This window comes from Vipera ursinii, assembly GCF_947247035.1.
Source record: "Vipera ursinii genome assembly, chromosome: 5".
Taxonomy (NCBI): domain Eukaryota; kingdom Metazoa; phylum Chordata; class Lepidosauria; order Squamata; family Viperidae; genus Vipera; species Vipera ursinii.
In genome coordinates, this window is record NC_139518.1 from 92,893,430 (window position 1) to 92,921,216 (window position 27,787).

The 27,787-nt window shown below is 42.9% G+C and overlaps 1 protein-coding gene across 1 annotated transcript in view; it reads right to left on the bottom strand.

Moving 5' to 3' along the window:
• Positions 1–27,787, bottom strand: part of BICC1 (BicC family RNA binding protein 1) — a gene marked incomplete at its 5' end in the record, with an annotated part of 112,066 nt that overhangs the window by 67,492 nt on the left and 16,787 nt on the right. The window contains one exon of the mRNA XM_083364906.1: positions 4,939–4,985. Within this exon, the coding sequence (XP_083221032.1) occupies positions 4,939–4,985 (47 nt within the window). The remainder of the gene's footprint in view (positions 1–4,938; positions 4,986–27,787) is intronic.

Here is a 27,787-nt window from a genome sequence, read left to right on the forward strand (position 1 = left end):
GCGAAAGGAGAAGAGAGAGTTAGATAATGTCATTGACGCGATGAACATAAATTTGGGCAAACTCCAGGAAACAGAAGAGGACAGGGGGGGTCTGGCGTGCTGTGGTTCATGGGGTCATGAAGAGTTGGACACAACTTTGGCGACTGGACAATAACTACTACCTATGTATCTTCAGAAGATGGAACTATATGAGTCTCCCAAATTCCAAATTTGGAACTGTCTCAAAAGGAACAATATTCTCTGCTTGACAAGAGCTGTGAATGAGGAGTTTGGAAATTTGAACCCTCTTGCAAAATCAAAAAAATCCTGAATGTTGGAAAAGCGGTCCAGGTGTAATGTACGTCCAGGTAGAAGCTTGAGGCTATTTATGGTTAAAAACCAAAGGTGGACTTCAGTCTTGGTGCATTCCTTCTGCACAGGGTTGAGATGGACAACGTGGTGGAATACTGATCCCCAAAAGAGTGTGATATTCACAATTTTATGTAGACAAAACCTCGCACAAAAACAGGTTGAGTATGTGAACACAAGATTAACCTTTAGTTTAACTCTGAAAAGGCTAATGAACAGATCTCAGGAACCACTTGCTTGCTTCCCAGAAGGGGATCTAGAAAAATCATTATCTTAAGCAGCTTACTGGGTGAGTATCGCATTACTCAGCGTGTTCAGTAAGACCTACTCTGGCACCCTTGCAGTGTTGAAAATCTAATGATTAGGCTAGTGTGAACAGGCTCCAAGTAGCATGCTTCTGTTCTACTGTTCTAAGTCCTAATTCACTCAGCTTCCAAATGAGAAAAGGAAGCAATCAAAATTTTTGTCCCGTGTATTGTTCGGGATCTCCTCTCCAAATTTTAACAAATGCATATATAGTAATTCCCCAGGACTACACGATCTATCCTTGATTTTCTGACATTCTTGCTGGAGCTACAGATTGCCTCCGGAAGCTGGGAGCTTCTCGGAACACAACTGGAAATTATGATGGGTTCTACAGATGGCAAAAATCTCATTTTAAAAAAAAGGAGAGAAGTGGAGAAAAGAACACAAATGCCAAGATTCTGATAGGAAAAATGTTTGCTGCTTTCCTGCTTGATAGATGACAGGTACAAAATGAAAAAAGCAGGTTGGTAAATTGATGGAATGCAGGCAAGGTTGTCTCAGGCTGACCAGCACTCAGCACTTAGGTCTGCTGGTGCTATGCAGAGCTGTCTCAGCAGGTGGTAACTCTCCGTGTCTGGATTTAGAAGCTAAGTGGGGTCTGGCATGGTCAGTTCTTAGATGGGAAGCCAGGGCAGTAGACTAGACTACAAATCCCAAAAACGTTACTGGAAGAAGCAGTGGCACGCTAGTTATCTGTCACTGCCAAGAAAACTACAAGAACTCACTAGGAATCAAGAGCAAATTGATGGGGAATTTACCCATCCCATCTTCCCACAAGCTAACAGTCTCTCTCTCTCTCTCACACACACACCCTTTTTGTTAGAAATCTGCAGTTAACACTATTGCATCTTTCAAAAAAATCTACATTAGCGTCATGTTTCAGGGTGAGCTATGATTAAACTGTTAGAGAACCATCTGTCCGTGGCACTTTTGTTTTAAAAAAAAGGGCAGCCAGTGATTAGGAAATCATTACTTCAGCTGAAAATGATCCAGTGATTAAATCATATCAGATGCTTGTGAGTTTATTTCATCAAGCAACGTAAATAGCGGTCTATGAAAATTTAGAGTACGAGTGGCTTACGTGGGATTGTAAAACAGAAAATAGACCATGACAATTCAATATAATAAGAGAATGCACGCAACTGAGGCTCAAACCCATTACTGATGCGATCATCCAGCACCCTGGTCCAATGTCCAGGGAAGAACACAGTTTTCAAGATGATCCAATTTCAGGAGGCATGGTGTTCCATAGGACAAATGCCACAACAGAGAAAGCACAACTCCTGGGTCCCACCAGATGACACTAGAGAGAATCTCCTTCTTATCAGATCTTAGGGGACAGGCTGAAATGATCAGAGACAGACAGTTTTGAAAATCATCCAACCCTAATCTAGGCCAGGAAAGGGTTTTTAAGTGGTAATGAGTGCCTTGAATTGTTACTGTAACCTATTGGGAGCTAGTAAGACTCACAAATAGTTGTGTAAATTGGGTGTGCATCCAGACCTTTTAATGAAAAGAGGAACTAGGGGTGAAGTGATAGCAGTGTTCCAGTATCTCAGGGGCTGTCCCAAAGAAGAGGGAGTCAAGCTATGCTCCAAAGCACCCGAAGGCAGGACAAGAAGCAATGGATGGAAACTAATCAAGGACAAAAGCAAACCAGAATTAAGGAGAAACTTCCTGATGGTGAGAACTGTCAACTAGAGGGATGGCTTGCCTCCAGAGTTTGGGGATGGTCCAACACTGGAGGTTTTTAAGAAGACACTGGACAACCATTTGTATGGGATGGTATAGGTTTTAGGTTGGTATAGGTTGGAGTAGAACAGGGCTTTTCAACCTTTTCACCCATTGTACCACTTTTAGGATATGGCAACATCCGAGTACCACCAGTCGCCCAGCAAGGTGTCAAAAACTTGATGACCAAAAAAAAAAAGTGATGAAGTTCAGGTAGTCCTCGACTTACAACAGTTTGCTTAGTGACTGTTCAAAGTTACAATGGCACTGAAAAAAGTGCCACAGCCGAACAAGACACCTGCCTGCCCGCCTGGTGGCGCTCTTCCTCCTGTCCGAGGTTTTCATTGTTGTGAGCATTTCTGTTGAGGATTGGCAGCGGGGGTGGGGTGAGGGGGTGATTGGTTTTTATTCCCCCCCCTGTCTGCTGGGTGGTTGCAGCAGGTTTTGGTCACTTCACATGACCCTGGGACACTGTGACCATCATAAATATGAATCAGTTGCCAAGCATCTGAATGCAAATCACAAGACCCTGGAGATGCTGCAACATTCCAGCTGATTGGCGCTTCTTCTGGGCTGAGAAGCACCAGGATCAGCGCTGAGCTCCAGCTGGAGCCTGGCACTGATCCTGGCGCTTCCACTGAGCCCTGACAGCCCTGCAGCTCCAGCCGTCTCTCGCTCAGGCTTGTGCGGTGCTGCCACCGGTTCAGCTCATTCCTGTCCCCCGCTACCACTTTTCTAGGATGGTTGCGTACTACCTGCCAGGTGCCAATGTACCACGGGTGGTACCCGTACCACTGGTTGAAAAGCCCTGGACTAGAAGACCTCTGAGGTCCCTTCCAACTTTTTTATTCTGTAACTATTTGCACCACTTCATTTGGAAACATTTGCATCTTCTAAAAGGTTTTCAGGGGCAGCCCCAGGTAGAGCACATTGGGACAGTTCAGAGAGAAGGCAAAATTTAGGAATGGGTGTGATTGTTGCACAAAATTGATTTGCATAAAAGCCTTCCTGGTCACATCTGCCACCTGCTCTTCAAGCAAGAGTTTTGTCCAACTTTGCATCCAGTTTGAACTGAAGAAATAAATTGCTGACTCAGGGGGTCTGTTCTCCCAATTCCTTGTTATCTGACAATTCAAATTTAATCACACTTTCAAATAAGATCTTGGCTGATTCACCCAGCCCTCCTTAGCAACATCTGCAAATATATGAAATTTTTAAATTTCTTGTCATCCTGTCTTCCGAACAAGATGTAGCCATTTTAGTTTCTTATTGCACAACATTCCCAAACTCCCTCCCACTCACCATTTCAACACCCGTCTTCCAGCCAAGCATGTGATCCTTGTGAGAAAATTGGGTTTTGGAGCTGTTTATTTTTTTTAACCCCATCTTGAATTTTTATTTTACACAAGAAAATGTTTTAAGAGATTGAAGAAAACAGCAGAAAGAAAGAAATGAGTAAGCCATGAGCAGTTACTCCAAAGAGCTTTTCCGAGTTTCTCTTTCAGCCACAATATTTTACAGGCTACCAAAAATGCAAATTTCTGCAAATTTAACATTTTTTTTTCTGCAATTCACACAAAGATGACAAATGCCTCAGCCTAGCTGTGTCAACCAACTCCAAGTCCTGCATCTCTACAATTATTTTTCCTTCCATCCTTAAATAGCAGAGCAGAGAAGGGACAGAAAAAGCAAGAATTTTCATTTCCAACACTGAATGTCTTCAATTCAAGCAGAAGCCAATTATTTTAGGGATTTTTCCCAAAACCCTCCCAGCCCACCCCCAACCCTTAATTCAGAAGCATCCACACAAAAAAGGAAGACCAACCTAAACCACAAGGACCACATTCTTATGTATTAGGAACCAAGCTAACCATAATAGAAACATAATATTATTTTTCTAAACAGAAGAACATTCCAAAATCATCACTGGCCATCATGGAGAGAGACCTAGAATTTTGGGGCTAGGTCTAGAATCTGGACCACACTGTGGAGCCGACCATACATTTCCCAGTCCTAAGTGTTATGTATCCAGGTACAGGCATCTGCATAGCAGCAGCCACCAGGGGGCGTTGGCCTGGACGGTTTTGGCGGGAAACCCAGTTTCGGCGGGAAACCTAGGGCCAACCCCATTGGCTAGCCGCCTACCTGGCCAGGTATATAAGGAGGCCAGGTAGCCCTTGTTCTTCAGTACGAACCCCCCCCCCCAAATAAAGAGCTGAACTCGTACTCCGGCTGGCGTCTCTTCCTTGCGTCGGACCCACTACATGACACTAAGATTAGTTAGTTAGCCCCAGAGAAGGTGAAGAGAAGTTACTGTCCTCTATGCAAAGGTAGGAGAAGGCTAGGCTCACAGATCTTAGATCTGGCACAGCCCATCCAATGGCTTTGTATTATTGCTCAATGGGAAGGCTTGGCCATATATGTGTCCGATCTACTCTAGATTCTCCAAGTATTTAACAAAAACAAGAACTTGTCCATTGTGTTCAGGACTCAACCCAAAAAGCATTTCTGTTAAGTTGCGGCAGGCACACCTATGGATGCAACGACTCTTACCTTCTGGAAAAAGTCTTCTCCACTTTTCCCCTTTCCTTCAGCAGCAGCTAAAAATAAAAATGGAACACAATTAATCAGATCTCCCGCAACATCTTTGTCCTTGTTTACTAGCCAATCGAGGGCAATCGTGGACATCTCTGTGGGGAACTTCCCAAAGCAGACTGTTCTGCCAATGAAAATAATGTTGAGGCCGAAGTGCACGATTGAACTGAATATTAAAAGGTTTTGAGAAATAACCTAGTACGAAAACTTTCCCATGTAAATGATGAAAAGATTTTGGCCAATTAACCATAATTAAAATTTAGAGACACCCCCCCCTTTCCCCAAAATGAGAACTTTTGTCATTTTGTCTCAGAAAATAAAATGGAATAAAGAGCCCTCAGCTCTCAGTTACTTTTCCCTGGATCTACCAGATTTCTCACAGGGTCCAAAAAGTCCACCTAATTTTTTTTAGATTTTGGAGGTGATTCGTACAGGTTTATATGCCTCCTACTGGAAAGAATCCCAAAGCAATTTACAAGTATAAATATATACGTATAAGCCATATCTTTTAAAAAATGCAAACCCCACCCTCCCCAGATGGTTAAAAAAAACCAAGAGAAAAGTATAAACAAAAGCAGATTTCCCCCCCCCCCTCCAGATGCAGAAAAAATATTCAGCTAAAAGATATCACCGCGGGTGCAATCTCAAGGTCAAAGAGTCATCCAGAGGTTGACTGCTCCCACAGAGAAGGGCTGACCCAAAGAGGCCCCAAGATGGCACCCAGGTGTTTTGAGCACAACCAAACCATCCATCCACTCCTAACAGATGATCCTTGCCTTCTCTATTTCACTAAAACCAGCCATTTTAAAGGGACACGTGGCTACTTGGTTTTGAAGGATGGCTCACATTGCTTCCACTGTTTTTAACCTTTCTAAGCTTCACAACGAATCCAAAGAATTACTTTTAAGTGCTTAGTTACACGCTGTGACATCCATTTCTCTCTCTCTCTCTTTTATTTCTCAACAGCATAAAAACACCATCTAAGACATCAAAGTCTATGTTTTTTTTTCCCAGCCATGTACTTTTTGCTCGGTATCCTCGAGCTGAGAGCCATCTTGGACCCAGAAAAAAATTTCTGCCTCGTTCTCTGGAACCCCGCTTAGAGACGATCGGATGGTTTTCTTTGACTTTCACCGCGGAAGCCTTTGAACTTCCTTCCGCCAATAAAGCAACTCTGGTTTGCATATTCAGGAATATCCAGTTACAGATCACTTGCATAACTTTATTCTTCCACAGAGAGAACATTTCCAAAAACCACCACTTCGGCTTGAAAGTGAAATTAAAACTAAATAGAACCCAATGTTTTGTTTTTTGTTTTGTTTTTTATAAAAAAGACAATTGTTGGGATTTTCAGTCCCCCGGTACTTAAGCTAATTAGAGGTTAGAAAGCTCTAATTTCTTCCTGTGTGGGAAAAATCGTTTTTTGCCAGACCAAAAGAAAAAAACAAACACAAAACGCTGTCTTGAGGCAGCATGGTAGCCTTGGACATTCTCACAAGGCCAAGACCACAAGCCCCACCTACTTTGAATATCTAAAATCAATTGCTTTTTTTTTTAAGAAAACAAGATGGTGGGTGGGTGGACTGATTTCTTGCATAGCACGTTGTCTATCTCCCTGGTCATCCCTCTTCCCAAGAACACCTCCATGTCTCTTGGAGAAATGGATGGCTGCAGTGCAGTGGGGATGAATCACTAGGGGTGATATGATAGCAGTCTTCACAAAGAAGAGGGGGTCGACCTATTCTCCAAAGCCCCTGAAGGCAGGACAAGAAGCAATGGATGGAAACTAATCAAAGAGAGAAGCAACCTAGAACTAAGGAGAAACTTCCTAACAGTGAGAACCATTAACCAGTGGAACTGTTTGCCTCCAGAGGTTGTGGGTGCTCCAACACTGGAGGTGTTTAAGAAGAGACTGGACAGTCACTTGTCTGAAATGGTATAGGTTCTCCTGCTTGAGCAGATGTTTGGACTAAAGGACTTCCAAGGTCCTTTTCAACTCTGATCATTTGTGTGAAGAACTTTCAACATACTATAGAGGTGTTAGGTTTCCCAAATTAAAAAGAAAATTAAGTAAAAAGAGAAAGAGAATAAAGGTTGTTGATTCTATAAACAGAAGATGATATGGTAGGATTATTCTCTGCCTGCAGCCATTTTTAACCAAAACATCCCTCAACTCTGGCCATTTTGGCCCATGAAAGCAGTCAGAATTGGACTGATAGAGGATGGAGGAAAAGTGTTTCACTAATTATTATTATTATTATTATTATTATTATTATTATTATTATTATTATTATTATTATTATTATTAATTTTATTTTATTTATTAAATTTATCTGCCTCCCATCTCATTTTGAAGCGACTCTGGGCGGCTTACAGCATAAAAATATTAAAATAATCAAAGGCAAATATTTCTGACACAATGAAATGGAAGTACAATCAAAGTAAAATCAGAATGCAGCCGCGCGGGTTGTGATGGGGGTTTCCTGATACTCCCATGTAACACCTCTACTCCGTGAGCTGCATTGGCTCCCGGTTGCCCTCCGGGTGATATTCAAGGTGCTGGTAATGACCTATAAAGCCCTAAATGGCTTGGGTACGGGATATCTGAGGGAACACCTGCTGCCAGCATCAAGCTCCCTTCGTCCTGTGCGCTCCCACAGGGAGGGTCTTCTCAGGGTGCCACCGGTAAGAGATTGCCAGCGGACAATACCCAGGAGGAGGGCCTTCTCTGTGGGTGCACATGCCCTTTGGAACCAGCTGCCCGTAGAGCTTAGGACTGCCCCTTTCCTTCGCTCATTCTGCCGGGACCTGAAGACTTGGCTCTTTGAGCTTTCTGGCCTGGACTGAGAGTATTAATTGGGGTTTTAATTGGGTTTTAATTGGGGTTTTATATTTATTCAAGGTCTAAATGTAATTATTTTAACTGTTCTTAATTTTTGTAATTGTTGTATTGTTATTTTAAAAAACCTTGTGAACCGCCCTGAGTCCTACAGGAGAAGGGCGGTATATAAGTCTAATAAAGATAAAGATAAAGTTACAAGATGGGAAAGGAGGGAGCCGGATTGTGGGGGTGGGGCGGTGGGGGTCGGGGGTGGGGATTGGGTCTTAATTAATCAATATCTAGTGTGATATATTCAATATCTAGTGTGATATATTCTACCACTGGGGCCCCAAGCCATCTGGTACTCACAGAGAAGGTCTTTAAATTTGGGTAAGAGTTTTAGAAGGAAGTTGATAACATAGACATATTTCAGTCAAGCCTTGACTTGTCTTGACTCTGAAGGATGGATCCTCACCAAGGACCAACCTGGGAAGTATCTCCTTGGTGGTTCTGCTTGTTTCTAGAGCTGCTTTCAAAAGAAACCACCAGACCTGGTGTTTTTAGTTAGATTTTGGGTGTAGCCCTCAGCCAGGATACCGTGAATGAATTCTCTTGAAGGTTCCCCTCATTAGAACACAGTTTTTGGCAAATCTGGGGTGCTCCAGACCCGGGGGGTCCTTATTGCTTCACCAGGCTGGCTGGTACAAAGTTTCAGCCTCCTCAAGTGTTTTCCTTGCATGAGAAGAGAAGAGAAGAGCGCTGGATTTCTGTGTAATGAATAGACCTTCCCCAAAGAATTCACAAGTTAGCAAAATCTGACCCAGCTAATGGGCAGAAGGCTTTTTTTCTCGTGTTATGAAAATATACACGCTCTGGTTAACTTCTCAAATTTAATAGACTGAGCCTTTTTCCACTACGATATTTATAAAGATTATCAGACCATTTATTAAAAAAAAAGAAAAGCACTCCATTGCATATAAATTACAGGTGCCTTCAAAACTATCTAATTCCACTCAAATATATATTTCAATTTGCATTTCAGCTTCACTCTTGTGGGTTATCATGTCGGATTGCATTTCATATTTTTCTCATTTGTAGCCAATACAAGGCTGCAAATGTTGCGTCCAGAACTAACAGCACAAAGTTGAAACAGGTGTTAACGGTTAGGGTATCCATGAACTTCGAGAATTTGTCCACTATAAACATGAACAAAGCACTACTGAACATCCTTGAGATTGAACTTAAACAAATTATTCTTAAAATTCTAAAGAAAGTGTTATTGTAATTAAAGTTTACGGCAGTAGCTTCTGGAATGTTTCTAGGAAAGAAAGGGGCCTATAAAGCTTTGGAAACTTTTGTGTCAAGGCAGAAATTGTAAGAGTGTCATTCCTTTTCAATACACATCTTTCTTCACACAGGTAGTCCTGGATTTAATTGGTTGTTTAGTGAGCATTTAAAGTTAGAACAGCACTGAAAAATCGACTTGTGACTGGTTTTCACTCTTAGGACCATTGGCCCCATGATCACGTGACCCCCATGATCACGTGATCAAAATTCAAATGCTTGCTGGCTCATATTTATGATGGTCGCAGTGTCCCAGGGTCATGTGATCCTCTTTGGTGACATTCCAACAAGCAAAGTCAATGGGGAAGCTAGATTCACTCAGCCACCATATTAGTAACTTAATAATTGCAACGATTTACTTAACCACTGTGGCAAGCAAGGTGATAACAACGGGGCAAAACTCAACAAGTGTCTCGTTTTGCAACGGAAACTTTGGACTCGGTTGTGGTCTTAAGTCGAGGGCTACCTGTAATCAAATCAATCCCCAAATATTTCAACAGTGCTGAGGCTAGCTTTGCACCTGTAGAGACTCAACTGTATCCCTCTCTAGCATTCAAAAATCCATAGACAATAAAATCATTCAATACTGAACTAACCTTTCAATATTGGAAACTCAACTCCTAGGTAGGACCTCTTGGGTGGATCCATCCTATTTTCCTGGCAAAAGTATAGAAATATTTGCTACTGCCTTCTTTCACAACTTGTTTTTAACTTTCCAGAGTAGCTTGCAGCCCCTGGGATTCCCTGATGTTCTCCCTTCCAAATGCTAACCAGGCCCAGCTCCGCTTAGCTTCTCAAGATCAGCCAAAGTCAACTAGGAGCTGCCGCCCAGATGGGCAGGTTAATGTTTAAGAGGGCTATATTCCTCTTTGTTCAGCAGGCTTCCATTTGTGGTTTTATATTTTAATTCTGTCCTTTCATCTGAGACTCCCATAATTTTGCAGATTAGTGAAGTGGAATCTCTTTATTGTCTAAAACTTGACCTTGATATCATGTGAATGTCCTAGGCTGGACAAAAGCTAAAGATTCAGAGACAGAGGCCAAATATATTTGAAAACTAAGTTATTATGCAGAACACATCAACGTATCCTATCTCAACCAAAGAGTCACTCTTCTAAGGAGCATTTATGGTACCAAAATCTGTGTTTGGTAGCAGCAAAATGAAGTCACTGCTGATGCAACATCAAAGCAAGAGAAATTGTTATCGTTTATTTTTGCAGCTGTCTGGACAGAGACATTTTAAAAAGCAAGTTGTGAATTCTTGCAAAAGAGGCAGCACATTATTTTTTCTTCTGTAGCAGACATGTGCCTCTGATCAGGGGAATCTTAATTCTAGAAACCTGAAAAAATATGGTCTGGAAAGAAAAGAATGCAGATTTCAAGATTAAAATTTTAAAAAGCTATGCCTTTTTGGGTGGGTGGAGTCTTTCATTCCTCAAATTAAAAGATGCAAAGCATCATCTCAACCTCTTTTGCAAACACACACACAAAGACAGCAGAAGTTTCCTGGGTTGACAACCCCAAACGGAACTACGAGACAGTTGGCATGGCTTGTAACCATCCCATATCTTTACAAGGGATGTAGACACCGAGCGGATTTTTTAACAATTTCCAAATGAGGCTCAAGTATGCATTATTCAAACTGGTATGATAAAAAAAGCCAACTTGCTTAGCCCTTCCTCACAACCTCTAAAATAAACATTTATATTTCGATGCTTTTTAGTACAGAAGTTACGGAGGACTATCAGAAATAACGTAGGGCCGTGATGGGGAACCTTTTAGAGACCGAGTGCCCAAACTGCAACCCAAAACCCACTTAGGTATCATCGGGTGCCGGGTGGGTGTGGCCAATTGGGTGGACGTGGCCCATTGGGTGGGCGTGGCTGCAGTGGTAACGGTAGACTGGGTGGGACTAAAAAGTTCAATCAATCAATTCCAACTTTGCGAGAACTTTTTTTCCCGTGAGAAGTTGAAATTGATTGAACCTTTTTTTTTTTGTACACGGCGGCAGAGACCTAAAGCGAAAAGATTTTATAAAACCCAGCTGAAAGCCTAGGACTGGGGCGACGGCATGCGTGCCCGCAGAGAGGGCTCTGTGTGCCACCTGTGCCATAGGTTCGCCATCACGGACGTAGGGCTTTCTGCATCTGCCAAATATAAATTAATTCATAAACAGGCAACAGGCTTCCTGGATTCATTCATGGCTCCCGAAGGCCTCCTTTCTGTGCTCACCAGCATCTCCCAACTGCCACCGCTGAAATTTAACAGCACCGTTTCCTGCCACCTTGTGGTCTATATCCTAAAAGAAGGAGAACACATGAAGTCTTCTCCAAAAAAAGAGGGCAAAAGTTCAGTCTTCATCCATGTATCAACACTCTCCTTCACTGCCTGTCTCTTCCTCTCTCCCACCCCCACCCTCCCACTCTCCGAGATGGACTGAAAGCCTGAAGAAACATTTCATTTTGGAAAAACTTTCTTTGCGCCTATAATTGCTAAGACAAACAATGTAGACAAAACTCTCCTTCCTTACATGCTCACCCTCATGGCAAGAGAAGAGAAGCTTTCAGAAGCCACAAACCAGAACTGGGATGGATCCATAACTCTTTCCTGGAGAATTTGCTTAGCAGGGGGATTTTAAATATGTAGGAAAACAAGGCTCAGTATTCTTAATATAGAATGCTGCCAGATGAAAAAAAACCCCGGTCAAGAATGAAAATAAAGCTACAATTTTATTCCTTTTAAATAAAGGAAAGTCTAGCGCTTCAGATGCATTACGCTTGGCTATATGACTGGTAGGTTTACAGGATACAGGAATCCTGTATTTTATTTTATTTTTAAATTACTGTTTGAATTTTACCCATCTTATGCTGGTCTGTGACCGCAATAAAGGTTTGATTGACTGGGATCCAATCTAATCTAAACTGGAACCCAATCAATTAACCTGAAGTTAACTGGTGTCCCTCATGCGATAATGCAAATTAGAAATGCCACCCTTGATTTTCCAAAAACAAGGCAGTTGACAAGATAATGAGAGTGTCAATATTTATTGCCCCCAATGTCTGAAAGCACCCCATACACATTGAGATGGACAGGTGCTTCCCACTACTGCCAAATTCCAACAGGTATTGGAAAAGGGCAGAGGATTATCCTTGACCTCAATCTTGGATTTGAGGCACTTACTACTCTCATTACTTTTGAGGGAGCACCACTGGTTAGGGCGGCGTCAGGGACACCCCTTCAACCCCAAGGACCAGTGCCAAATGAGCCCAGCCAAAAATCTGGGCCACCCTGCTCAAAGGCCACTCCCCAAAGAGAGCACCATCCCATTGCATCGCTGCAACCCACTCTAGGTGGGGCCTCCTCTGGCGCAGAATGTGGCGGCACGTTCAGTGACGGGTGTTGGTCATTCAGAACATGGGATGCCCTGCTCCACGCACTGCTCTACCGCTGTGGTAGTTTCCTGATGTAGTTCAAAGTGCTGGTGGTCAACTTTAAAGCCCTTCAGAGTTTGGGGAGGGACTACTTCTGGGGCCATCTCTCCACAGTGGGGTCCACCCATCCTGTTACATCCAGCAGGAGAAGCATGCTCTGAATCCTGTCTGTGAGACAGCGCCATCTGGTGGGACTCAGGAACACAGCCTTTTCGGTGATGGCACCGGCTATGTTGAAAATATCACCTCCAGAGATCAGACTTGAGGTGAGCCTGATGGTCTAAGATCTGGTTATTTCATCATCCCTGACATTACGAGCGAGTATGCTATTTACATTACAGGTGATCCTCGATTTACAACAGTTCATTTAGTGACTGATAAAAGGAACTTATGACCATTTTTCACACTTATGACGGTTGCAGCATCCCCGTGGTCACGCGATCAAAATTCAGAGGCTTGGCAACTGACTCATATTTATGACGGTTGGCAACTGATTCATATTTATGACGGGGTCATATGATCACCTTTTGTGATCTTCTCACCAGCAAAGTCAATGGGGAAGCCAGATTCACTTAACAACGGTGTGACTAACGTGGCAACTGCAATGATTCACTTAACAACTGTGGCGAAGTTGTAAAATGTAGCAAAATTCACTTAACAAATATCTCACTTAACAGCAGAAATGTTGTGGTCAAAAGTCAATGACTACCTGTATTTACCGTTTTGGATATTGCTTTTATTCTATTTTAAATTGTCAGCTGCCCAAAGCTACATCTATGAGAAAGCCAGATGAATTTATTATATAATACAATATTTTGTTTCAAATAGTATAGGGTTTCCTGCCGGAGTAGGGAGCTGGATAGAAGACCTTCAAGGTCCTTTCCAATGTCGTCATCATCATCATCATCATCATCATTATTGAAAATAAATAAATCCAACTGCCCATGTCCATCATGCATTTCTGGACAAATTGAAAATAGCTCCTTAGTTGCCATCCATTTACCAGTGAAACACTGGGCAGCAAACAAATTTTAAAAAATATAACACAATATATATATATCAGTTTATAAAAACCCAATCAAAGGACCCTAAGTAAAAAATCTCATTGCCAACAACATATCACCCATATCACCCACCCATACGCCAGATCTCTATTAACATAACAGGATGTGCAGCCTCCTGAGCTCCGGCTGGTGTACCTGAATGCCAGGTCCGTGGTTAATAAGGCTCCCCTTGTGCGGGATCTGGTGGAGGGTGAGCATGCGGACCTGGCTTGTATCACCGAGACCTGGTTGGGTCCAGAGGGTGGGGTCCCTTTGGTTGACCTTTGCCCACCAGGTTTCCGAGCGTTACACCGGCCTCGGGCTCAAGGTAGGGGCGGGGGAGTGGCGGTTGTTATTAGGGAGACCTTATGTCCGCGGGAGACCACCGTTCCTCAGATAGTCGGGTGTGAGTCTCTCTTTTTGAGGTTTGGTTCGGGGGCACAGTTGGGCTTGCTGCTGGTGTACGTTTCGCCTAGTCACACAGCGGCAGCCCAGCCCGTGCTACTCGATGTCCTCTCCGGTTTGGTGATTGAGTTCCCCAAACTTCTAGTTTTGGGTGACTTCAATCTACCATCCCTGGGAGGGTCATCTGAGTTAGCCCGGGAGTTCATGGCTTCCATGACGGCCATGGACCTGACGCAGGTAATTTCTGAACCAACTCATGAGGGAGGCCACACCCTTGACTTGGTTTTTTTATCTGGACGGTGGTTGGATGATCTTGGTGGGGGCTCTCCATTTATTATGCCCCTGTCATGGACCGATCATCACCTCCTGCGGCTGGTCTTCCGTCTTGCCACCCCCCACTGTGGGGATGCGGAACCAACTAGATGGTACCGCCCCAGACGCTTAATGGACCCTCTCGGGTTCCAGGCAGCGCTGGGATCCCCACCTGCCTCCGTCGCTCACAGCTTGGCGGATGCCTTAGTGGAAGCCTGGGAAAGGGCAGCCACTGAGGCACTGGACCGAGTTGTACCCCTGCGGCCCCTGACCCGGTGCAGATCCCATCGAGCTCCATGGTTCTCCGCGGAGCTCCGGGAGATGAAGCGTCGGAAACGGGGCCTAGAGAGCTGCTGGAGGTCCAGCCGATCCGAATCCGACCGGTTGTGGTTAAGAACCTATATTAGGTCTTATCTCGCAGCGATGAGGGCAGCGAGGTGCAATTACATCTCTGCCCTCATCGCGTCCGCAGATAATCGCCCGGCCGCCCTGTTTAGGGTGACTCGCTCCCTCCTTAATCAGGAGGTGAGGGAGGATCCCTTGCAGGGTCGTGCCAAGGAGTTTGGTCAACATCTGTCGGATAAAATCGCTCGGATTCGGACCGGTTTGGACTCCAGCTGGGCAGAGTCTGACGATCAGGACACGGGCAGTCTTGTCAATGTTATCTGGGAGGAGTTTGATTCTGTGACCCCTGATGAAGTGGACAGGATTATGGGGAGGTTGAGCTCCACCACATGTTTATTGGATCCGTGCCCTTCCTGGCTGGTTTATGCAGCCAGGGAGAGGACACGAGGCTGGTTCCAGGCGGTGATATCTGCTTCTTTGAGTGAGGGTAATTTCCCCACCGTCTTGAAGGAGGCGGTGGTGAGACCTCTCCTCAAGAAGCCTGCCTTGGACCCAGCTGTCTTGAACAACTTTCGTCCAGTCTCCAACCTTCGCTTTCTTGCGAAGGTTGTTGAGAGTGTAGTGGCGCATCAGCTCCCTCTGGTCCTGGATGAAGCGGATTATCTGGACCCGTACCAATCGGGTTTCAGGCCCGGGTACAGCACGGAGACGGCATTGGTCGCTCTGGTGAATGATCTCTGGAGGGCCCGGGATAGGGGATATTCCTCTGTCCTGGTCCTATTAGACCTCTCGGCGGCTTTCGATACCATCGACCATGGTATCCTGCTGCGGCGTCTCAGGGGATTGGGAGTGGGAGGCACAGTTCTTCAGTGGTTCTCCTCCTATCTCCTGGGATGTTCGCAGTCGGTGTTGGCAGGGGGGCAGAGATCGGCCCCTAGGTCTCTCGTTTGTGGAGTTCCTCAGGGTTCGGTTCTCTCGCCTCTCCTGTTCAACATCTACATGAAACCGCTGGGTGAGATCATTCGTGGTTTTGGAGTTGGGTATCATCAATATGCTGATGATACCCAACTTTTCATTTCGACCCCAAACCACCCCAGTGATGCCCTCGCTGTGATGTCCCGTTGCCTGGAGGCGGTTCGGGTCTGGATGGGGAGGAACAGACTTCAACTCAACCCTGACAAGACTGAGTGGCTGTACATTCCGGCATCCCAGGACATTCAAAACGTTCCATCACTTTCTATGGGGGGTGAGTCTTTACCCCCCGTAGATAGGGCTCGCAACTTGGGAGTCCTCCTTGATGCACGGCTCACCTTAGAAGATCATGTAGTAGCCGTGACCAGGGGGACTTTCGCACAGGTTCGCCTGGTGCGGCAGTTGCAGCCCTATCTAGACCGGGATGCTCTGTGTACGGTCACTCATGCGCTCGTGACCTCTCGTCTTGACTATTGCAATGCTCTCTACATGGGGCTTCCCTTGAAGACCACTCGGAGGCTCCAACTGGTACAGAATGCGGCCGCGAGAGTTGTCTTGGGAGTTTCCCGGTACTCCCATGTTACACCTTTGCTCCGCGAGCTGCATTGGTTACCAGTTGTCTTCCGGGTGAGGTTCAAGGTCTTAGTGATGGTTTTTAAGTCCTTACATGGCATGGGTCCGGAATACCTCGGGGACCACCTGCTGCTGGCGTCAACTCCCCTCCGCCCCGTGTGTTCCCACAGAGAGGGCCTCCTCAGGGTGCCACCGGTCAGAGAATGTCGGCTGGTGGCCCCCGGGGGGAGGGCCTTCTCTGTGGGCGCTCCGGCTTTGTGGAACCAGCTGCCGGTTGAGCTCCCGATGGCACCGGATCTCCGCTCCTTCCGTCGCGGGTTAAAGACCCATTTATTTGAACAAGCTGGCCTGGCCTGATGGGGAGTCACTTAGGGTTTTAATATTTATATATATTTTTATTGTTTTTATTGTGGGCAATAATTTAATTCTTTTTTAATTTTTGTATTTTTGTAGTCTTAAGATATGCCCTGTTCACCGCCCTGAGTCCTTCGGGAGAAGGGCGGTATAAAAATTTAATAAATAATAATAATAATAAAATAATAATAATCCCAGCCCCAGGCTGTTTAACACAAGACAAACCTCGCTCTGGCATTAAATTTAAGAAGACTTACAGATCAAAATGATTTAATTATTCATCTTGACACATCTCAATTACTACAACATTTGTTCCCAGTATTTTCTTACATTCAAAGCATTTCATTTTCTAGCTTTAATCCTGCAAGGGTGAGTAAAAGCCATCTAAACAAACTATGAAATTATAGTTTTTTAAATACATATCATTTAAAAAATGGACACAGCTCAAAGATATATTCATGACCATAAAGGCAAGAAATGACGCTGTTGCATTAGAATTATGTAACCTGATGTAATATTCCTTTTTCGCATAAAAGATCCATATACAAGCTTCTGCTACCTACCAAGATGAATTTTATAAGCTCACAATTTTCTCTGGACCTTTCATAGTATCGATATTCAGAAAAAGACTTCTACAAATTCATCAAATATTTCTTTTCCGCAAAGTGAAAATTAGTGTGATACACAGTAGCCTGAGATTAGATGACATTCTGCAGCATTTTCCAAAACTCAAACCAGTGGTGAGTGGAATACTAAGGACTTTTTTTTCCTCACAGCTAAAGGCAAAGAACATTTCATTTCCACGCAAGCATGAAAATGCTGAGCAGCAAATGATTAACTACTACAAATCTAGTTAAACAAATTAAAAGGCCGTAAAACCATGGCTGGTTCATTGGCTGACTTTCTTGGAAATGGCCATCAAGATTTTTTTTCTTCCCCAACTGGGGAAGATGCATTTCTGGTCTGAAACTACACCGTGTCAGTTGAGCAAAAAGATTGAGTTGATCATAGGCTCAAATATATGGGTTAATTTGGAAAGCCAGGCAAACATAATTGGGTTCTCTACAAAGATCCTCACCCACAGAATTAACTTTTGAAGGCAACCTCGGGGCTTCGGCAGATAAGAATACAGATCCTTCAAGACCTATGAACAAAATGACTGTGGAGAAGACTAGGATCATCAGCTGACATGTCAAGCCATAGGAAGAGGCCAAGTTCCCACCTGCCCTGCCCAGGCACAGCTGATTCTGTACTGAAGGAGTAATGGAGGACAGTGGTCAAGGATGGACACTTCCACAGACCTCACTGGAAGTGATGTGTAGGCTTTGTTGTTTGAAAAAAAATACATATTTCTGTTTTCAACAAGAACACTTCATTAGTTTGCTAACCAAGCAACTCTCACTCATCCAGGTCATGGTTGTCCCAAAGATGCGTTTTCAAGAGGCAACTGGATTTTCTTTGTTTTTCCTTGAAGACATTTCGCTTCTCATCCAAGAAGCTTCTTCAGAACTGAGAAGTGAAACATCTTCAAGGAAGAACAAAAGGAAGTCCAGTTGCCTCTTGGAAATGCACCTTTGGCATAACCCAAATATTATTCCTCCTCATACAGAGTAACAAGATATACGGTCACTTGTACAAAACTTTTATCACCCATCCTCTTCTCAAGAAGACATAGCAAGTCAGACTGTTGTGATCTCAGATGCAGAGATGTACCCCAGATGCATTTCCCGTTTAATATCCCTCTAGCCAAATATTCCCTATGTATGTCAAGGCTTTGCTCAAAGTCTCTTGCCAAACGGCCTGTTCTTTTCACAGAAACACAGGAATTGTACTAATTTGGAAGGAATGTTAGGGCCCTTACAGGAAAAGGCAGCCCTGCTTTTTTTTAAAAAAACAAACACACCATCCTGGATATTACTACGCACGTTTGCCGCCAGTGTGGATTCTTTAGAAAAACAGTTAAGTAAAAACAGCCCCATTCACTTAGCAAAAAAAAAAAAACAACCCTCTTTCAAGTGCTTTTAAGTCTTCAAGCTTCCATCTCGTTTATTCCTTAACAGACCAGCTACAAGTTGCTGTTGGAAAACTGGGCATCACCTGGGCATTCCTTAAGGAACAATAAGAAATGCAATCCTGTAGGAAGTGAAGCTCCTTCCTGGAATAGTTACCACTAATAAATTTTCTCTACACTGTGAGCTTATACATCGGAGACAAATTCCTTGTGTATCTAATCACACTTGGCCAATAAGTGTGATTGTTCTGTTCTATTCTATATTTTATTCTATTCTGTTCTGTTCCATTCCCTATTCTATTCTATTCTATTCTATTCTATTCTATTCTATTCTATCCCATCCCATACATATTCTATTCTATTCTATTCTATTCTATTCTATTCTATTCTATTCTATTCTATTCTATTCTATTCTATATTCCATATTCCATATTCCATATTCCATATTCCATATTCCATTCCATATTCTATTCTATTCTATTCTATTCTATTCTATTCTATTCTATTCTATTCTATTCTATTCTATTCTATTCTATATTCCATATTCCATATTCCATATTCCATATTCCATTCCATATTCTATTCTATTCTATTCTATTCTATTCTATTCTATTCTATTCTATTCTATTCTATTCTATTCTATTCTGTCCCATCCCATACATATTCTATTCTATTCTATTCTATTCTATTCTATTCTATTCTATTCTATTCTATTCTATTCTATTCTATTCTATTCTATTCTAAATTTTTCCTCTCAATTGTGGACTTTTCAGTTTAGTTAGTAATGTGACTTAGTAAAATGCGGGAGACTACAAATAAGACCAGCATTGATGGTGATGCTCAGGAACAAAAGTAAAAATAAACTTTATCGTCCAACGTAGTAAGTTTGCATTTCTTTAAAATGAGTCAAGTAATAAACTTGCTGTTGATAAACTAATGTTTCCACATGGATACTGTATTAACCTTTTCCCTTGGAGAATAATCATAGAGAAGACGCTCAGGTCTGGCTCTGCAAGTAATGAAACTGGATTAGGAATGCAACATAAATCAACTGTAAGAGATGTTCTCTTGGCCAGACTAGCTGCTTGTCTTCTTAATCATTCTAGGTTGTTATTTGGTTGTTGTCAGGAGCCTTCTTTAAATAAAATTACTATTATTTCAATTGCTGGAACGCTTTCTTGGGTGAAAGCAAACCTCTCAAGTTTGTGGGTTTTTTTTCCATTCAAGTGGAGGGTTGAACTCTTAATGTTGTCTTCTTTTGTCCCACCTCAGGAATCCTGGTGTTTTAAAGCTTTTTGAGCAGTAGGACCCACTTTTGCAGCAATCTCCAAGGGACTCAGGAGGATAAAGTCAAAATGGCAGCAGAGATGGGGTGATTAACCATCATGATGCATATAAAAGACAGAGTTTTGATCACACTACTATGGTCCCATCTGGACTTTCTTTTAACCATACCCTGTAGACCTGGTCAAGGTCAGGTATCCTACACACTCAGAGGAGCTGTATATCTCGGACTAGAATTGTTCATCCTTTTGAAATTCTTGTGAGCAAGTTCCAGTAACTTGAACAAGAATGACACAAGACGACTACTGTATTCAGATTAAAGATGCATCTTGGGAGACTTCACAATGGTGTACCAATGGAAAGACCTCTTAATATCTACCTGCTGATACTCACCTGAGGCCTCATCTTGGCCCAGGTTAAAGTTAACTGAAGATGTTCAAGCTTACTCCTAAAACATACCTGGAGATTATGCTGGCCTATTAACTCCTTTCTATAATGGGGAGAAAATAGTCTTTCACGAGGCGTAATTTATGCAACCTTGTTCTTCCAAATGAGTGTTATTATAAATACCAATGATACTTTGGGGTAAGGAAAACTAACCCATCTGTCTCAAAACTGACATTCGACTTATTTTACCTTCACATCATAAAATGACCAAGGGTTGACGTACGTGTAGGGAACTTAGTTGTATGGAATTCTTGTTAGCTCAGAAATTCTTGGACTAAAGATAAAGCAAAACAAAATGGAACAAAAATGTGGAGCATCTGGATTACTTTTCTAGATAATTCACTTAAATGTGGCTTTTCACTGACTTAATGGGAAATGAGAGGGAAAAAAAATACCCTCTAGAACAGAGGTCCCCAACCTTTTTGGGCACCAGGGACCGGTTCCGTGGAGAAAGGTTTTTCCGCGGACCGCAGGGTGTGTGGTTTTGTGTGCTGCCTGTATCCTGTGGATGGGGCTTTGATTGTTTGTGTGGACCATTTGCTGGCATGCCGCAGCCAGGTACTGGTCCACAGACCGGGGGGTTGGGGACCCCTGCTCTAGAAAACAAGAATATCTCTGTGTTTATTGTAGCAAGAATAGCAGTCAACATTTAATAGTAGGTAAGACGACCGTGTAAGAACACTGTCAAAAAACCTCCTTAAATGCCTGTGGAATAATCAGCCTTTGCTTTTCAGCCTTCAAATCCAAATTATCCGAAGGATTCTACACTTGATTTCTGTTTTTTATTCTTTTTCTGGCTGTGTCACCCAAAGTGACTCATTTGGCCTTATGAGACACAAAGCTGCCTGGGAAGAACACTTTCAGTGAGTTTCCCACTAAATAACAAGTTAAGATACATTGTGTAACCTTTTTGAAACAGAGGCATTTTTAGGAGTTTGCAGCAGATGTGGAACAATGCATAGAAAGACCAAAGCTGTGTTGCAAATTGTACCTGGAGAACTTGGGCCTTAAGGAACTGCAAAGCCCTGATGAAGCCATTCAACCTTAGGAGGATCTTTAGTGACCACTAGTGGCAAGCAAGCCTGCTGATACGCATAGCTCTCCCCAATTTAAAACAAGATTAGAATAACTAAAATCACTCATGGTTATGGATTCCACCTTTGGGCTATTTCTTACTTAACATCAAAGTGAAATTAAAATATACTTCAATGCACCATTCCTGAACAAGTTTCAATTCTTCTATTCCAGTGTTCCTCAACTTTGACATCTTTAACATACGTGGATTTCAATTCCCAGAATTCCAAAGCCAGCATGGGGAATTCTGGGTGTTGAAGTCCATGTATCATAAAGTTGCCAAGGTTGAAGAACATTGCCCTATACAGTATGTTGAAAAATCAAAGTTGTCTTCCCTCCTACTCTTTAAATAGCCATTTATTATTATTTCTGTCAGTAGCAAGAAGACTGCTCAGATACATCCTCCTCAAGACCAGCCCCCATTGACCTCCTGCCCTGTGAAGCTGGCTTGTTTTCAAAATTGCCCAAAGCTGACAATGCCAGACCCACAGACCTCAGAAATCTGAGGCTTCAGCCTACTGATTTCTTATTATAAAGAAGCACAATCAGACCAGCTACAAAGCCAAGAATGTCTTCTAAGTGACAGCAACTGACCCTTTTGATTGCTTACCATGAAAGCACCAACTGTCCTCGGATGCGGAAATTCCACCTCCTTTTACAAGAAGACATGGCCAACACTTTAGTGCTTTACATTGCAGTTGTTCACAAGGGTGGGTTTTTTGTAGGGGAGGTTGCAGAGAACACTTGAGAATAGGTCAAAGATGCCAACACAAAATGGTTAACAGGGTAGGGACAGCTGGTTGTGTGAAACACATTTTGTAGAAGGTACCATGGGCCTCGCTACCCTGATGGCCAACATTTTTTGCCTGTAGGAATGAGAGATCATCACGTCCGAGGAGAGTGAGTGGTTGAAAAGCCATCTTATCTGTCTATCTTCCTCCTTGACTTTTAGAATAATTTCCTATTGTCTTACAGGCAAAAAAGTAAAACATGTTCCAGTTCCCGAAGAAGGCAGACATAAGTGAATAAAGATGGTCAAGCATACGTTTTGACTGATAATAATCAGAAGAGTAGAAGGCCTTGACAGGTGCCAAGGACACAGTGCCAAAATACACAGTGGTGTCCTCAGAGGCTATGCTGCCAACCCCAACTCTTGAATTCTTGCTAGTATGACTCCATGTTTTCTCTTAATTAAGAGACTCCCTGGAACTGAGCTGGATGACTTACACACACACTTACAGTAGTTCCATTACTACACTTCCATGTAGTTTTCTTGGGAAAAATGTAGAAGTCGTTTCAAGCTACAGTACTTCCATGATACTGTTTCCACTTCCCAGTCTGACTGCACCCCTCAATTTCCTGGTGTTCTCCCATCTAAGGACTAACTAGATCTTAACCATATTAGGGTCACTAAGCCATTAGTTGATGTCATCATAGCAGCTTAATTAAGAAGTTAGTCTCCCTTGAATGGACCTTCATTCCTGATGCCTCCTATGCGAGACATTTTCTCTTGCCCAACTAATGCATCAGTAGCTTTATCTGATAATAACATAATGCCTGATGTTCAGAGTGCGTTAAGGCATTGTTTTGTTAAGAGTGTGCAACCATGGTTCGCCTAACTTCTGAGTCAACCTCAAAATCATTAAGCCACATCATTTCTTAGCACAATGCTGAGACATTGCAATACTCCTTCAAATCCCAGACTGCACATCCAGTGCTACAGGTCTACACACTCAGGAACAAGAACTTCCTGAAAGATATTTATTGCTACTAGGATGATGTTGCAGAATCTTGAAATCCTGTCAAAGCAGTTCTCTACATCAGCTTATCCATAAGAAAGGCCCCTCAACTATGGTGCTGGAGAAGACTCCTGCGAGTCCCTTGGACTGCAAGGCGATCAAACCGGTCAGTCCTAGAGGAGGTAAACCCTGACTGCTCTTTAGAAGGCCAGATCCTGAAGTGGAAACTCAAATACTTTGGCCACCTAATGAGAAGGAAGGACTCACTGGAGAAGAGCCTAATGCTGGGAAAGGTTGAGGGCAAGAGAAGAAGGGGACGAGAGAGAATGAGGTGGCTGGATGGAGTCACTGAAGCAGGAGGCATCAGCCTAAATGGACTCCAGAAGATGGTAGAGGACAGGAAGTCCTGGAGGAACGTCGTCCATGGGGTCATGATGGGTCGGACACAACTTCGCAACTAACAACAAGAAGATCAGCTTATACCTAGCAAAGTGACCATGTCTTTTTCAGGTTTTCCTGGATACAGTGATGTTAAGCTCACTCTTGTAATAGTCCTACTCCCTCCTCCATGCCCCATGTTCTGTTAGACATTTCATCAACACTGCCAGAGCGTCAGCCACGGTTGGCAACAATTCCCTAATAGTATCAACCTCCCTTGTTTGATTCAGTCATCCTGGTGGATTCTGGCGTTACCAAAGCTAGGGAAGGGAATGAGCCACACAAGGACTCAGGAAGGAGGACCAAAGACTTGATCCATCTGATCAGGTGGTGCAAAATGCTCTGACCTTGAATGAAACATGTCATGTCTCATGACTGCAGTATTTGGGGCACGCACGAAGATGTTCCCCTTAAAAAAAAAAGTCAAAATATTCCAAAAGTGCCATTGGGAAGATGGGTTAGCAGCTCATTCTGAGGGTTGATTTAAAGACCTTGAGAAGATCTTTCGCTGGACTAAGGATGATGGCAGACTTCTATTCTCATTATTTCTTGGATACATTTTGTTTTCAAGAGAGAAAATAAATTTTAAAAAGTCATTTGCAATTCAGAGGACAGATAATATAAACCAGGGATGGCAACCTTGGCTTTTTTATGACTCGTGGACTTCAACTCCCAGAATTCCTGAGCCAGCATGGCTCAGCTTGGAAACCTCTCCCTTTCGCCTCAGCATGGTTGGCTCAGGAATTCTGGGAGTTGAAGTCCACGAGTCATGAAAGGGCCATAGTTCCCCCATGCTGGCTCAGGAATTCTGGGATTTGAAGTCCACGAGTCATGAAGGGGCCAAAGCGTCCCCCATGCTGGCTCAGGAATTCTGGGATTTGAAGTCCACGAGTCATGAAGGGGCCATAGTTCCCCCATGCTGGCTCGGGAATTCTGGGAGTTGAAGTCCACGAGTCATGAAGGGGGCCAAAGCTTCCCCCATGCTGGCTCAGGAATTCTGGGATTTGAAGTCCACGAGTCATGAAGGGGCCATAGTTCCCCCATGCTGGCTCGGGAATTCTGGGAGTTGAAGTCTACAAGTCATAAAACAGCCAAGGTTGCCCACCTCTGGTAAACTCTCTCTCTCTCTCTCTCTCTACATCCTCTTTGTGACCCAGGGTTGAAAGCAAGTTGATCTCAAAAGGCCCCCGTTTCAGTTTTACGTTGAGTTCAGAACCCTGGAAGCGCTGCATTACAAGAAGCGCCAAACCGGCATGTTGAATATTTTCTTATTCTAATGGAATACTTCCAAGGCTAAAAATAAACACATTTCGTCTTTTGCACACACCTCGTGCAAACACAAGCAGCTGTCAAAGAGGCACGAGAGCCCATGCCCGGGACAATGGAGCAACCATCCTCTGCTCTGAGGTGGTCTCATGCCAGGGCACTATTAGTGATTCAGCAGTATTTAGCAGCCAAATTCCAGACATGAGATTTATAAACTTGAAATGTTCTAGCTGACATCTGCAGCTGTTACAAGGCACGTTTCCAGGATCTGCTCTTGGGACCCGTTTCTCATACGTCAAAAAGTGGTAATCGAGCTTTAGAAACAACCCCAATCACAGTATTTATCAAACGTGATCAGCAAAGAATGAGAGGGATGAGAACAGGTTGTAAATGCCAGTTAAAATTTTCAACACCATTAGTTATTGTGCAAACACATTTTAATTTAAAAAGTTAAGAGATACTGATGTCAATGTGAGACAGGAAAAATAAAGTCCACCAGGCCTTGCTAATATTCCATTTCATTACAAATGTCGAGAAGTGCTCCAAAATGGATGTGAACTAACACTGCATATTTAAATCCATTTTCATAGAACAGTTCTCTTACAAGTGTGCATTTGCACAAATACATATTTTCTCACAAAACAAGTACTTTAAAAGACACTGGCATGGTCCAAATTTTGGAAAACTGCTGAATTTCAATAAAAGCTCTAATGCCTCCTTAAGTAACACCAGCTGCCTGCAATTAGTGCAGGTTCGCATCCCACCAGGCTCAAGGTTGACTCAGCCTTCCATCCTTCCGAGGTAGGTAAAATGAGGACCCAGATTGTTGGGGGCAATAAGCTGACTTTGTAATAATGCCACTTGTGTGTGTGTGTGTGAAAGCCCTAATAAGCAGGCATATACATAGAATGAAGGTTACTGCTAAGCTTGTAAGCCGCCCTGAGTCTTCAGAGAAGGGCGGGATATAAATGGAATTAAAATAAAATTTAAAAAATATTATAAGCCAACAGGCAGAAATAGGGTCAATTCACATTTAGAATGGAGTCTTATTTATCCTTAGGCCTCACTTTATACTGCAACACCCCCAACAGCATCAAACACAGCATAAAGACTATACCAAAAAAATATTTGAGCTGAAAAGCAAACCAAAAAATCCCATGTTTCTATAGAACAGCTCAACAAGTCTTTAAAAGATCATCTTTCCAAGCTTTCCATCCTTACAAGCTACCAACAACATTGGAAGACTCATCAATGTTTCTTCCTGAGATTAATGCTGCAAGATACGGCATAATCAAAGCTGTGCACAAAACCATGGACCAGTTGGTCAAAATTTGATTTATGTATTCATTCATTCATTCATTCATTCATTCATTCATTCATTCATTCATTCATTCATTTTGTAAAATTGATGAGCCACCCGTGTGACCACACAGTAACTCTGGGCAGCTTACAATATTAAAAGATAAAAGTCTATAATTGATTATAATTGGGGAGATGCTTCGAACGTCTGCTTACCCACCACTGGAAGCCAGTTAATGAACTGTGTCTACAACTGCAAAACTAGGTGTGATTGAGAAATAAACTTTGCCTGACACCATTTCTCTAATCTGCGGTCCTCAGAAGTATTAAGACTACGCTTCCCATGCCGGAATTGACACATATCACATTTGCAGAGCAGTTGGAAAGGGTTGGCTGAAAACAGCAATTTGCAAATGTTGGAGACCTCCCGAGTGAGTGAAGGTTAGGACAATATGAGAAAAAGAAGTCCCAAAATGTATGTGGCTTTTAATTAAGGGATATATGAGAGATTCCTTTGGTCATGTGTTCAGGAATGATTGTTGTAAAACTCCAGTTATAAATTTTTGTGGAGGAGGAGAACATTACTCACTAAGTTATCTCAAATAACTGAACAGGACACTTCAGATAACTTATCTTTTAAATCTTTTTTTAAGTCAAAGAATACCTGCATTATATATTTCAAGTAGCTACTGAATTCTGTATCAAAGCATTTTGTTTATTCTTCACCAGACATGAAAATCTCTTTAATGTATAAACCAGGGGCACAATATCTTTAAAACATCTCTCACAGCACTGTACATTTTTGCTATTATCATAAAACGCTTCAATGCACAATAGGCTAAATTCATGCTTGATTTAACTGGAGATTTTATTTCATTTATTTTTTTCCCTACCTGGAAAAGTCACATTCTCAACAGGGCAGAGCTGAGCATTCGAGAGATGCTTCAGAGAGCACAAAACGTGCAGGACAGCCATGAAAACTGTCCTAGATTAATGGGACATATAGAACAAACTCCTAAAATAGCTGGACAATAAAGACAGCAACGAGGGCTTATGAAGCAGATGTGTGGCCTTTGCAGAGGACGTGGCTCTTTCAGGCCTGGCAGAGAGCTCCTTCCTTGGCACTGGTGGGTTCTGCACATCCTTGCCACTCAAAGGACCATCCTGCATAATGTTGAGCTAAGAGACAAGGTTTTTGTTTTGTTTTGTTTTGGTCTGAAAATAAAGCCAATGGAAATATTTTTTCCCAGAAAAATAAGCAACCAAATGAGCCAAATTTTTTCACCCTCTTTATCACAGTACTGCTTCTCTCCAACCGCTGCTTTGCATCAATTCTTCTATTGTAATTCACTTACTCAAAAGTGAGGTGGGTGGCATATAAATTTAATAAACAAACAAACTTGGCCGTGTTGATGATTATCTTCTGCAAACAGCTACACAGATAATTTTTAGTGGTGGTGGGGAACGGATGGTGTCTGGACTATATCAGGACCGGTCAATTAAAACTCATTTGGCCAGCAATAATTGCTTAGCCCCATGAAAGAACACTGGAGAATATTGCTTAAACTGGCAAAACCTTTTTTGGCCTACAGGGCAACTCAAATTCACCACCAAAGGGACTAGACCAGGGGTAGGCAACCTTGGCTCTT